A 14,310-nucleotide genomic window follows, 5' to 3' on the forward strand; every position below is an offset into this window, starting at 1 on the left:
AGGCCCGGCTCTTCTATTTGTATCACCCCTCTGGGGCAAATCTTCTAATTTTTAGGCATACAGAAACATAAATGGAGGCACCTATGAAGCCAATCTGGATCTGGTCCTTTCATAGATTTCTAGGGTTGGAAGGGACCTCGGAAGATCATCGAGTCTGACCCCCTGCCCCTGGGCAGGAAAGAGCACTGGGGTCAGATGACCACAGCCAGGTGTTTGTCCAGTCTCCTCCTAAAAACCTCCAGGGTAGGGGCGAGCACCACCTCCCGTGGAAGCCCGTTCCAGATTCTGGTAACCCTTACCGTAAAGAATTTCATCCTAATGTCTAATCTGAATCTGCTCTCCATCAGTTTGTGGCTGTTGTTTCTAGTTACTCGAAGGGGCGCCCTGGTAAACAGAGCATCTACTATTCCTTGCACCCCCCCACCCAACGAATTTGTAGACAGCCAGCAGATCCCCTCTCATCCTTCTCTTATGGAGGCAGAAGAGATCCAGGTCCCTCGATCTCTCCTTGTAGGACCTTTCCTGCAGACCCCTAACCATATGAGTGGCCCTCCTCTTGACCCTCTCACAGTTTTATCCACATCCCTCTTGCAGTGTGGCGCCCAAAACTGGATGCAGTACGCCAGCTGCAGCCTCACCAATGTCACATTGAGGGGAAGAAATTCCTTTTTTCCTTCTCTTACAAAGAATTTGCAATATTAAAAAAAGTTAAAATCCAGACCCTCCCGGAAAATAAAAAATGAATCAAACCCACTCCAGTTAAAAGTTATGGCTTCAGAGTCCTCCACCGCAGGTACGGACCCAGCCAAAAGCCCAGCCTCCTGGAACGGCCCTCACTATTGCCATTCCCTGCGCTCAGCTTCCCTCCGCTCCCACGTGGCTGCAACAGTCAGACCAGTTGTGCTTCACCCGGACTGGTTATTCAGTTACAGTCGGATTCACGCAGTGACCCCCCCTGACCCCCCGCTCCCACCCCAAGTTATACACAGCCACTTCCAGAACACGAGATATTTATACAGGTATATTAAAAATACGGACAGATGGATGGACATGCCCGACATTATGTTGTAAGTGTGTTGGCCCCAGGCTAGCCATCTAACCTAACAGGGCCAGCCTTTCTCTTTAAGAAACATGTAGGTGATCTGCTGCCCTCCTCTCTGAACCATCTGATGGAGTCTGAGTTGAGACGACTTTGTATGATGGCACCGACTTCGATAGGAGTTTTGTGTATCCTGCAGCTGGAAAAATCAGGCCCCGGGGTTTCTCCCTCTTGCTTTTAACGGCTACAGTCTGAGCTATGTGGCTTAGGGTAGGACCAGAATGCTGCTGCGACAATATATTTAATAAATGTAATTGCCGTCATTAATACAAGCACAGGAAACTTTAAAATGTATCAAGCTGAAGCAAATGATACCCCCCCTTCTTTTGTTACCCTCATTTTCCATATCACGCTGGAACAGTCACAGCGGAATGACTAAACCGCACATTATACCCTGGCCGCACATCGTAAACAGTGAAAGCCTATGTGAAAGGTAGGCTGTAAAATAAATAGCCCTCACAAGAGACAGCATAAATCACCTGTAGATTAATCTGGAGAAATCTGTGTAAATGTGCAGATTATGCAGTTTGGGGTGTAATCACCTCTACCAACAGGGCTTACATATTGAGCTGTTTCTGCTGCAATACTTCATGGCAATTATTAGCCTCCTTTTCTGCCAACTTTAAGTTTAACATGCAGTCTCCCTGCCAAAGCCATTTGATTATAAATAGAAAAACATTGCATAAATGTAGGCATATGAGAAGCAGATACAGAGCAGAAAAAAATGGGCCGCTGGAATGAAGAGTTTTCATTCCTTTTGCCCCAGTCCTGTACAAACCCTTAAGCCTGGCAGTATTTTCACCAACTCAATGAGATTGTTCAGCTGCCTACCCAGACTCAAATCTTAGTATTTTGAAAGCTGAGGCCTTTAATTTTCCTAATTCCTTGGGATGTCTTAGAGAAAAGTGATGGTTAAAAATCACAGGTCACTTTGAAGAGACTTATTGCTCTGTGTAAACAGTATCAGAATAACTTAATCTTTCTTACTGCCAGGTAGTGGTCTTTGGCACAGGTAAATCATAGACTCACAGAGAAGTATGGCTGCAAGGGACCTCCTGCAAGGTCATGTAGCCCAACCTCTTCCTGAGGCAGGTTCATCCCTAAACAAACCATTTCATACAAACCATAATCTAAACTCTACAGAGGAGTATCATCCGCCCTGACACAAGACAGACCTAACACCATAACCTGTCACAGGTAAAGCAGGGGAACCACGGCAGCCAACGTCCCGCTTCTATGAAACATCAGCAACGTCCTCTCAAGAGATTCCAGGTAAAGTCCACGTCAACTGCTACAGAGGAAGGCAAAACCCCACAGTCCATACCAATCTGACCATGGGGTAAAATTCCTTCCCGACCCCAAATACGGTGATCGGTCTGACCCTGAGCAGAGGGGCAAGACCCTCTAGTCAGGAACCTCCAGTTTGGTCCCAGCAGGAGAACTGGTACAGCCCAGTCAAAGTCCCCAGCCTTGGCTGTCACCAACACCTAATGTCTTTGAGGAAGGCTTAAAAACACCCTAATACACACAGCAGGAAGCACAGGGGGGGACAACCAGCAAAGCCCAGAAGCACGGGACATGCCTATAGTAGAACACAGGCACAGCTACGCCTAGATCATCCCTGACCAGTGGCTGGCCCAACCCTTCTTGAACACCCCCAGGGATGGGGAGCCACAACTTCCCCAGGCAGTCTCTTCCACTGCCTCACTATTCTCACAGTGAAGATTTCCAGACATCCAATCTAAACTTACTTTGCTGCAACTTCAAGTTAATGGTCCACGTCCTCGTCTTTGCAGCAAGAGAGAAGAGGTGCTTTCCCACTTCTTTAGGACAGCCCTTTAAGTATTTGAAGACAGCTTCTTTAGGACAGCCCTTTAAGTATCATGTCCCCTCTTAAGTGCCTTTTCCACAAGCTAAACACGCCTACCTCCTTCAGCCTTTTCTCATGACTTGTCTTGCCCTTAAGCATTTTTATTGCCCGTCTCTGGATGCTCTCAGACTCTCCACATCCTTTTGAAAATGTGAAGCCATAGGCTTCATTTGACTAATCCATAGCTGGACGTACAATATGTGGTCCACTCTTGACACTATACAAATGAGAAATAATTAGTATAACAGATGAGATGTTTCCACGCAATGGCATTTCCCTGACTTTTATTTTTGCTGGGGGGGGGGGGGCTAAAATAATGGTCATGTGGAAAGTTTTATGCATTTCAGGTGACAGTCCTCTTCCTAAGGGGGGCCAGGGCCCTCAGGCCTCCACGTATTTGGTGTCTCTGTGGAAAGCTCAGGCCTGCACACTGTGCACCAGATGAGGCCTAACCAGTGCTGAGCAGAGAGGCACTATCCCCTCCTGTGTCTTGCACCTAATGCTTCTATTGATGCAGCCCAAAACCGCATTCAACTTTTGTGCAGCTGCATCATCCTGCAGACTCATATTGAGTCTGGACTATCAACACTTCCAAGTCCTTTACCATAGTGCTGCCACCCAGCTAGGTGTCACCCATTTATATCTGTGTTTTTGAACATTCCTCCTGAGGTATAGCACCTTGCATTTCTCCACAATAGATTAAAAATGCTTTTATTCATCATCATACAAGAACATGTTTTGTAAAGTAGTTCTTTATTTGGAGAATTTCTGCCTAATTACTTGTGGCTGGTCCCAGAGACCTGTACTTGTCAGAAAAACAGCAGGGAAATGCCACTGCATGGAAACATCTCATCTGTTATACTAATTATTTATCATTTGTATAGTGTCAAGAGTGGACCACATATTGTACGTCCAGCTATGAATGAGTCAAATCCTGGCCCCATTTAAGTCAATGGTAAAAATGCCATTGACATTAAGGGACCCAGGATTATACTCTACCCCAAGAGTTTACAATCTGTATTGTGACAGATGATGCTCTACCTTTCAAATTCTTCTACAGACCCAATCCTTTAAACGTGAATTGATTTTTTCTCAGGTGAGAGTCCTATGAAGGGGCTGCTTACCAGGGTAAGTGCTCCTCATTAGAGTATGTCTGCATCTATAAAGCCTGCAGAAAAGCATCATTCATTCTGATGGGATCTTCATGCAAAATCCTGGACTCATGCATGTCTCTACTCGGCACAACGTTACCCTGAGAAGTAAGCACTGCCGCTTTAGAAGGTCAGTTTTCCAAATGAGTAGAGCACTTAAAGTTGACTAAACATTTGAAAACTTGCACAGCTCTCCCTCTATAGTTGTTATTTTACATCACATTATAACAGTGTGGCACAATGGAAGATAAGGCCTCAGGCACAGACTCTGACTTCCATTCATAGAGTCCTGTAAATGTCCAGGCATTGGACACAATGATATGTTTCCTTCCAGTCACACAGACAACAGCTGAATTCCCAAAGGAAATCTGGAGACCTTGACATCACAAAGACTCTCCCTCTCCACTGTCAGGTAACTCAATAAATCAAGAGGCTACTGTCCCTTGCCTTCAAACTGAAGGCAAGATTGCTTATTGCAGAGTTTGGAATAGCAAAGGAACAAGTGAAAACCCTAAATAGGAAGAAAAATTCACTTGGAGGATTGCTAGGCACAATCACACCACCACAGAGGAAGTCCAAAATAGAAGGCACAAAACAAGTGCATGTTTGGTTCATTCTAGACTGGCCCGGCATGACACATTATCGGAAAGGCATGACACATTAGTGGTTTAGGTGCATAGCCATTCAGTAAAGTGCATAGCTACCGCCCTTATTTTAAGTTGAGGTAATAATGTTAAGCTGAAGAGAGAGAGAAAGAGAGATTAAATGACTTACTCAAGAGCACACTGTCTGGGAAAGAACTTGGCCTGGAACCCACATCTCTTGACTTTGCTTTACTATGAGGCTGCCTCTTCCACCCTTGTTGCACTACCATGCACATGTTTAAGCTCCCAGCTGTGCTTTGCTGTTAATGGCTCAGGGAGTGGGATGTTGGGTTGAGGGGGGAAGGAAGTTCATACTTTAAAACTTCCCTGCTGTGGGGAAAGACTGGATGACCAAGCACATAAATTAACGTTTCTGTCAACTCTGCTTCTTGGGCTGAACCGTAAGCTGTGGTCCACATAGCTGGGAAGGGGCTTTATGAATAAATAAATGACTGCCTTGTAAAGCCAGCCTGGCAGCAACAGAAATGGCTAAAAATGTATTTTTGTTTGTTTTTAAGTGGAAGCTTGGATTCTGTGGAAAACATCAAATATTATGGATCAGTCAATGATTTTCCACTGGCCTCCAGCCATGACATGCAAAATAAAAAGAAAAAAAAAGGAATGAAAACATTTTGTATCATTATGTTCCTGTCGGAGGACTCGAGAGCTGCGTGATGCAGTTGCCACGTTTCTTTGCTGTATTCCAGCAACCAACATAGATGATACCAGGCCAGGACTTGGATTCACATATGTTGTGTATCTTGGAAATAACTTGGGGAAACTGTCCTTCAGAAATATGCACGGTCACCCAGGTCTCTACTGGGAGTTGCATTTCGTGTCCTTTTCTTTGTGTTTAGAATGTCAAATCTTACTACTTGTTTCTTTCCTGGGGCTCAGGTTCATGATTAAAAAACACTTATTTTTTGCCTCTTACAAAAGCCTCTGACAGAGTTTTCCAAATTTCCTTTTTGTCACAAAGATAATAGATAGTTACCAAAGGGACACAGGGGAACTGCAATTACTTATATTTTGACTTCTCCACATTTCTCATGCATGCTCAAGTCAGCCATCAATATTGCTAATATGCATCTCTACCATATTTAGGATAATGGGCAGAGAGGAGGAGGAAGACAAATAATTTGTTTTCCAAATGATTTGCAAAGCATCTTCCATGCCTAATGCTTTATTCTTTTTTTATTGTTTTTCTTCCTGTGTTTTTAAGGGCTCTAAATTGTAATTAAATAGTTTGTAATCACAACCAGTCTGCAGTCAATGTCTGGGATGGCACATTAGATATGACAGTCATTACATCAAGTCTTCCAGGACTATCACATTTACAGTCTATTGCTCTGCATCAAAAGTCCCACATCATTAATCAATGATGAGGGCAAATTATAACCCTAGTTTTTGGAACTACAATCAGCAAGGAAACCAACCTTGTCTGACATGTGCTAGCGCACTGGGATGAAGTGCCCTCATATAGGACACATGAAATTATGCCTCATTTCATTATGTTACATAATGTAACACGCTATCGGGGGGGGAATGAAAATGAATGTTCATGAATGTTATCTTCTGGTTAATAAGCACTGGGCAACTGCAATGTGCCTTGTAATCAGATTATCATCAAAACTTCATAATCTGCTGCAGACTGAGTTTCCTACTGTAAAAACTGAGATTTCCCTATCATGCTGTCTTATATACTGAAGGTGGCAATGAAATATAGACAAACCAGTGAATTTTAGAGAAGGATCACAGCTCCCCTGAATCTAAACCACATTATTTGTTCTGTCTTTCCAGAAGTCTTGCTAACAGTTAACATGGTTGCAAGCAAGGTAAACGTGGTGTTTTTCTAAGCAGTATAATTTATAAACTGTGCAGTACAAATCACTTCATGTTTTAGTGCTAGAAACACACAAGCATGCTAGAAAGCACGTGCAAACACGTAAGAAATGGACCATAGGTGCATCTGGCCTAGTATCCCGTATCTTGCTGTGGCAGAGATCTTAATGATTTTACACATTCCAGCGATATCTATCTGTTGCAAAAGGGGGTTACCATCACCCCTCTTCAAGTTCATTTTATGCCCGTGCTTTTACATGGCTGCAGTCTGTGCAATGTTGCACTGGAGGACTGTCCAGTGTAATCAAGTGCAGAATATGTCCCGCTGTGCTCAAGCTCCCCTGCTAGGTGCAGCTGGCAGAACATCAAACCACTGAACTAATTATTATTCAAGCTTAGAAGTCTTATGAATGGCTGAGAGTATGAGCAAGAACCTGAGGTGTGAGTGAATAGATAGATAACTGGACCATCCAAACAGCTACATGAAAACTGGAGAAATGAACAACATTTCTGCAGCTGCAACAACAGGGATATACAGTACACTGTACACCCCGAGTGCAAAAATGCAGCCATCAGGTCCAGCATCCCCAGCACTGCAGTTTCATTACTGTAGAGTGCCCAAAAGGAGTGCCTCTGAGGACAAGTAATGGCTCGTGTGCTGAAGGGCCCTAATTCTGTATGCGGCTGGAAAGATCACCTGGTGTAGTGGTGCCCAACTGCTCTGACTTTGTGGGTGAGATAAGCGGCACAGGGCTGGTCTGCAAGCTGGATCTGGAGTCCAGGGCCATGTCTTCTGATCCACATGGTTGGAAATTGGTGCCGACAATATTAATTGCTGTGATTTCCACAGGAGCCACTGCTCCTCCTGTGGCCAAATTCTCAGCCCTGCATGCAGTCCCATGGGCTAGGTGATGTGGGTCTGTGATCCAGATCTGGCCTGCATGGCTCGCCATGGATTCAGAAATTTGGTGGTGTGGCAAGCAGCGACAATGTTAATTGCTCCAGGAGCTGTGGTAATTAACACTGCCAGCACATGCCACACAGTCAAATTTCTCGACCTTTGGGGAGCTCCATGGGCCAGATGACACTGTTTCATGGGCCAGATTCAGCCCACAGGCCATGTCTTGGTCACCCTGAGCCTAGTGGGGAGAGTAGAGGCATGAGTCTTAGGAGATCTGGGTTTAATTTCTACATGATGTTGGGCCAATCACACAGGCTGTATCATCTGCCTCACCTGTGAAATAGGGGTGATACCTCCCTTTTCCACAGGGCAGTTGTGATGTGTTTCGATTCTACTTTAATGAAATTCTTATATGTAGGTAGTTGCCTAACATTAGAAACATTGATTTTTAATGCTGCTATGCTGATGCAAACCCACTGTGGTAATGTTAGCAACTGAGAGCAATACTTGACTGAGTAATTAGACAATGAATTTAATGGGACTATGCACAAACTTAAATTGAATCACATCTTTGCAGGCAGAGGGCACAGTTTCAGATGTAGCTGAACAAGAAGGGAGGGCTGACATACAAATTCAAGGGTTGGAGCAATCAGAGAGAGTGTCACTCAACAAAGGCAAGTGTACAGCATGGTGGAACCAGCATTTGTCTTCTTCAAACATGTAATGTAAAACCATTTCTTGAGGTGTCACAACAGAAGTCACAAGTTAGCTACTTACCATGGGTGCCGGGCAGCCTGCTCACAGGTGTATCTTTTATTAGGGTCTTTCTCCATCAAGTTCCGTATAAAGTCTTTAGCTGCATAAAAGACAAAGTAACTAAAATCAATAGGTTCAGAGTCTGAAAAGGCAATGTGAAGTGGTGTCTAAGAGGTCATGTCCATCTAAATGATACTGGTGTATGGACCATAAGGTGGTGTGACTGTCCCCACCCACTGACCTGCACAGAGGAACCTCACCAAAATGACGTGCGCTGCTCATGGGACTGCAAGAAAAAAGGGATGGCGAACAGCAAGAAGAGAGACACGGGGGCCAATTATCAATCGGAGGTTCCAAGATGACTCAGTATCCCAGCCCAACTCTGTGTTAGGATGGCCAGGCAGACAATAAAGTTTTCAAGCACATATTTAAGCCATCTAATTATTAATTAACAGGATGCCCCACAAGCATGGGAAAAGCTGCACAGATGGCAAAAACAGACACAGATCCTGACACAAAGAGCTTATGCTACATTATTGCTGTAATGCAGGTAGGAATGGGTTGCGGTGGAAACACTCAGAGGTTCCTGTCTCACAAGCTTGTCGCCATTCACTTCACATAACTTCACACCTGACTGGGTCTGTTATCTTTATTATATTGAAAAATAACATTCACTATCATTCTTGTAGAGTTTGTTATCAACTCACTTGGACCTGGGGGAGTGTGTTCTCAGGGGATGTTAAAATGAGGGGAACAGGGGTCATAGCACAGAAGTTATCCAAGGTGTATGGTGTCTATAGGAGAGGCCAGATGTGGAATGAATTTCCTCAAGTCAGTTAAATCTAGATTTCCAAAAGCCACTGAAAGATTTAGAGTCGACTTGAAGTTGTGCTCCTCTTAGGAACTTCTGAATATCTCCCTTCCCTCTAAGGAGCCCATTGCAGTGGCATGAACACTGGTTTTAAATAGCATGAAAACTTGTCACGCTAAGAAGTTAAAATTATATCGTCAATTAAAAAAAACCCTTTTTAAGAAAGCCTGACTATATTCATAATTAGTAATAAGGTAATAACAGTACTTTTAGAGATATTTTCATTTCATACTATCAGAAAGTTTCCTGAACACTGATTTGCCCTCTTGAGCTCCAGATAAAAAGAATGTCATTATCCCCATTTTGGACATGGCCAAAGCTCCAGACAAAGTGATGTGCTCAGGTCTGCACAGCAAAGCTGTCTCAGACTTATGAATCCTAACTTTAGGTTTGTGCTAAAACTACTGAACCCTAAACCCTCCCTTCCCAGGGACTTGGCAATTGCTTTTATTCCTGTTGCTTTAGTCCTGCTTCATTCGAAAGCCATTAAATCCTGGGTTTTGTTTCTTTCCTGTTTACATTACAGAGATTCATCAATCAGACCAGCGGTATACATTCAGTAATACAGCTGAGTTATTTTGTTTTCTATTATTAGAGACAGATGAAAACATCTGTATTTTATTCTGATGTGCAGGAAAAATTAAAGCAGTCTGTCTTCTTGGGGCTGAAGGCCTAATTCCTATTTTATGTCACTCTCCAACAAGCCCAGTTGTAATGCTTTAGGCATTATTCTGGGATGAGACAATACCTAATTTGAGACTCACACAGAAATAATGTCCCTTGATGCTTAAAAAACAATCTGGGATTGGAGAAACACATAGTTCCCACTGACCTCCAATTACTGGGCGATCTCTATACTATGGCACTAAGAAAGTACATATGGTAGAAATATTCAGTGATATAGAGGGAGATGCAAGACATGGCTACTGCAGTTACATTGATTTCTTACCAGACTCAGAGATGTCATCCCAATATGGAGAGTCAAATTCATATTCAGCCTTGAGAATCTGCTCAAAAAGCTTGGAGTCATTTTCATCATAGAAGGGAGGATATCCACAGAGCCTAATGCGCAAAACAGAACATGGGATTTAAAACTCTTTGGTCTTTTCTGTGGAGAAGGTAAGGAATGAGGAGGAGAAAGTACTCATGGTTATGACTAAAATCTGTGCAACACTCAAACCTCCAGCCCTGAGCCATGTGCAGGACCCAAGAAAACAAGCTGTATGAGGAAGTTCTCTATGGAAAACAAGCACATGCGTATCTGGCCAGTGGTTCCACATAATCAGATATAATAACCAAGATCGCTTCATCCATCCCTGTTACTATCCATTACTACTTGGGCAACTTCTTGCAGGTGTAAAGGCATCGATATTTATACAGCTCCCATCGTCAGAGATCTAGGCGCTAACAAATTACATTTAATAAAAAACTACAAACAATTCATTTGAAGTTCTGTCTTTTGTATCGGGATGATAAAAGACCCAATCCTGAAAATCCTGTTCTCTCCTTCCTTAGGCAAAACTCCTGACAAGTATTTATAATCAGACACTTTGGAAGCACAGCAGCAAGATTACTAGCTTATAAAACATTGTCTGCATAGTTAAACCAGATGAGCACCTGTATTTTAATTAAAATGTTCCAGGATTCTCCCAGCTGCCTGTTGTACATACAGGTCTGGACATCATTTTGGAAAAAGAACATATTTACTTCAGAAGTTGATCAACCTGCTTTCTATTCACAGTAGAAGAGGCCTTTTCATCTGCTCCGCTCCAAGTAGGAAGCCTGTACTGAGTTTCACCAGTTTTCATCGTGTATCTCTGGGGCCCAGTGTAAACTGTTCTTTTTGCATGTCTGCCTAATACAGAAATAGTGTAATGTTTTCCCTAATGTTTTCTTAAATCTGTGATTGACCAACCTTGATACAGTATTTAAGCACAGAGAGCCAGAGATTATAAACAGACCAAGGATTTAGTTGGAACATTACTCTGTAACAACTGCAGGAGCAAATGGAAAAGAAAATCTGTAAGAAATGAAATACTCATGTTATTTATAACATAGAGCCAATCTTCTACCTTCAACCAACTTAATACAGTAAAAGTATGGATATGTTGTTAATGCTAAAGATTCAGTTTGCTTTGACCTGGAGAAGAATGAAATACAAGATATCATCCACAAACCTAGTGATAAAGATATTACCCACTACAGAAAGGACATAGACAAATTGGAGAGAGTCCAGAAGAGAGCAAGGAAAATGGTTAGGGGGCTGGGGACCATGACGTCTGAAGAAAGGCTGACCAAACTGGGCTTATTTAGTCTGGAGAAGAGATGACTGAGGGGGATTTGATAGCAGCCTTCAACTATGTGAAGGGGGGTTCAAAAGAAGATGAAGCTGGACTGTCCTCAGTGGTGGCAGATGACAGAACAAGTAGTAATGATCTCAAATTACAGCAAGGGAAGTTTAGGTTAGATATTAGGAAAAAACTTTCTCACTAGGAGGGTGGTGAAACACTGGAACAGGTTACCCAGAGAGGTTGTGCACTGTCCATCCTTGGAAGCTTTTAAGACCCAGCTAGATAAAGCCTTGGCTGGGATGATCTAGTTGGGGATGGTCCTGCTTTGAGCAGGGGGTTGGACTAGATGACCCCCCTGAGGACCCTTCCAAGCCTAATTTTTTATGATTCTATGAAACTCATTGCCTCTTGGATATTTCCCAGACTTTCACAGCTACAACATGACTCCAACAGTTTGCTTTATAAATATTTCAAACATTGTGCTAGATTCTGATCTCTACTCCATCAGTATACATCTGGAGTAACATCCCTGAAATTTATGGTGTTGCTCTGAATACACGGTGGCATAACTGATGTGGATATCTGGCCCCTTATCTTTCAAAGAAGATGTGCTCTGCAACAGACAGCCCTCCTTGTCGTTTGGACAGATGACCTCGTCAAGGCAGATAAGAAAGCCTGACGCCAAACAGTCACATGTAAACCAAGACTGGATGACTTGCTGAAATGCATGATCTAGCTCAGTGAATAGTTATGGGACTTGAGGCTGGAATCACTGGGGGAAATTTCATGGCTTGTGCCAAAGGCTGGAACAGAAATTCAAAATTGACCTTGAAATCTCTGCATTTAAACAAGACCTAAAATGTCACAGACCTGATCAGTGAGTAAGACTGCTAGGATAACGCTCTGCAGAATCATATGACTGCATAAGGATATTAACATACATAATATGCATTTTATATAATATCAAATCTCAGATCCCACTGTCACAGGGACAAAAAAGAAACTAAGAATAAATGGATGCAGAAGAGAGGGAGGAGAGACAGAAAAGAAACTGAGGTACAGAGATACCCTAGGGAGAGAGTGTGGCAGCAGACACAATGGATTGTAACTGTTTAGTCAGTCTGCTGCTATCCTGCAGTAACTGCAGCTAAACTGCAGTAACTTCATCTTGTTCTATTCAGCGGCAAGCTGTCTCAGTGTAACTTTGACTTACCATGTGATAGGCGTGGACAGATTAAGCAGTTCTGGGAGCAGTGCCTGGAGTGCTTTAAATCTGGCAACTCCATCCCCTCTTTAAAACAGTACAATTATTTGGCTTTGTTCCCCAAACCTCTTTGTAGGAGTCTGACCACTCATTTTCCTTCCCATCTTGTTCTAGCTTCTACCAGCCCAGAGGCTAGACCCAGGAGCCAAAGTCCTTACTTTACTATAGGAGCTTTACTGCTGATTTCAGTAGGAACAGGAACAGATATGTAATCTTTTGGTATTGGAGCAGTGAGCTAAACTGGTGTCATATCTTAATGACCCTCTCCTCTTTTTAATGGTCTTGATATTACAACAATCAAGCTATCCTCTGTTCTGCAGTTCTGCGGTCTGTGAGTTGCTCCTGGTAATGAAGCTCCTATTTCACAGCCCTGCAGACTGTTTGTAACTCATTCCAATGCAGTTATATTTGTTTCTGCTTCAATCTTAAACTGAACGATACAGCCCTATGTCCCTAGCATATTAGTAAAGCCGTTGGTTTATTTCTTACGTGAGGCTGCACCTCACCATCTGCACCCTCCTCTTCAAAATTCTAGATCCACCCGTGGCTGCTGGAGTCACAAGATTACATGAGAACATCCCTTTTTATTTAATAATACATTTAAAAATAAGAAGCTTATGGTCAGAAATCAGAAAGCAAGTCAAAAGAACCCAAATTCTGCATTAAAAAAAATCTTATAGTTTTTAAACTAATCTAATGATTTTGGAATGCTCCAAGTTGGCATTACTGCAAGGATGACAATATGACAGGGCTCCGGATGCAGGGGCCAGTGTACCAGGTACAGACTTGAAACCTCCATCTCGCTCCACCTCCACTCTGGACGGGCACTTTTGTCACTCCTGCTTTGGGTTAGATTTCACTCAGCAACCTTCATGTAAACAGGCTCCCTAGCTCTCTGCCAACCTGCTACATGACCCAGCACCCTCAATTAAAAAATAAATAAATAAATAAATAAATAAAAGTCCCTGGGAAAACAGTAAACCCAGACCCTTGCTGTTCTGCACTCCTTCCCATCTCAGGGAGAACTTAGCGCTGTGTGTGCACCTCCTGTCAGTCTGCTCCAGCAATAGTAATAACTCTTTTAAAATACATGGTATGCTAATTACCTTGGCAGCAGTACAAGAGTGAGTTAGAGCCGCTATGGATTACAGCTGTTTATGGCTGACAAATGTTCTGTCTTTAAGTAGGTGTAGTGGCCTCAGCTACCTAGAGCAGCAGGATCAGGCTGTTGCAGTTAAATATTGCCCATGTGGGAAGGGGAGGGGTGCAGAATAGAGATGCACAGGCCCCGGCAGGAGCTGTAATACTGATTACCCCATTTGAGGTTCAGTCTTTCTCAAAGTGTGCTACAAACCATGCACAAACACATAGGAAATGGACCACAGGTGCATCTGACCCAGTATCTCGTATCTCAGCCTCCACCTCAATCATTGACGGATGTCCACATGGCACGAGTCCGCCTATGGCTAGTTCTGAAACAGTTAAGGAGCTCCTGGAGGAGCTGAATGGGTACAGGTCAGCAGGCCTGGATGACCTCTATCCATGGCTGCTGAAAGAATTGGCCAGTATCATAGCTGAGACGCTGGGAAGGCTGGTCGCGGACACGCGGGGGCCCACGCCG

The 14,310-nt window shown here is 43.4% G+C and overlaps 1 protein-coding gene across 2 annotated transcripts in view; it reads right to left on the reverse strand.

Moving 5' to 3' along the window:
- CAMK1D (calcium/calmodulin dependent protein kinase ID) overlaps window positions 1-14,310 on the reverse strand; it is a 262,311-nt gene that overhangs the window by 19,933 nt on the left and 228,068 nt on the right. For both annotated transcript variants that reach the window (XM_025202299.1, XM_025202300.1), the window contains exons 7-8: window positions 10,084-10,196; window positions 8,285-8,363 (exon numbers count right to left, since the gene is read on the reverse strand). In XM_025202299.1, coding sequence (XP_025058084.1) covers window positions 8,285-8,363; window positions 10,084-10,196 — 192 coding nt within the window. The remainder of the gene's footprint in view (window positions 1-8,284; window positions 8,364-10,083; window positions 10,197-14,310) is intronic.

Source organism: Alligator sinensis, unplaced genomic scaffold (assembly GCF_000455745.1).
Source record: "Alligator sinensis unplaced genomic scaffold, ASM45574v1 scaffold1216_1, whole genome shotgun sequence".
NCBI classification, from domain to species: Eukaryota; Metazoa; Chordata; order Crocodylia; family Alligatoridae; genus Alligator; species Alligator sinensis.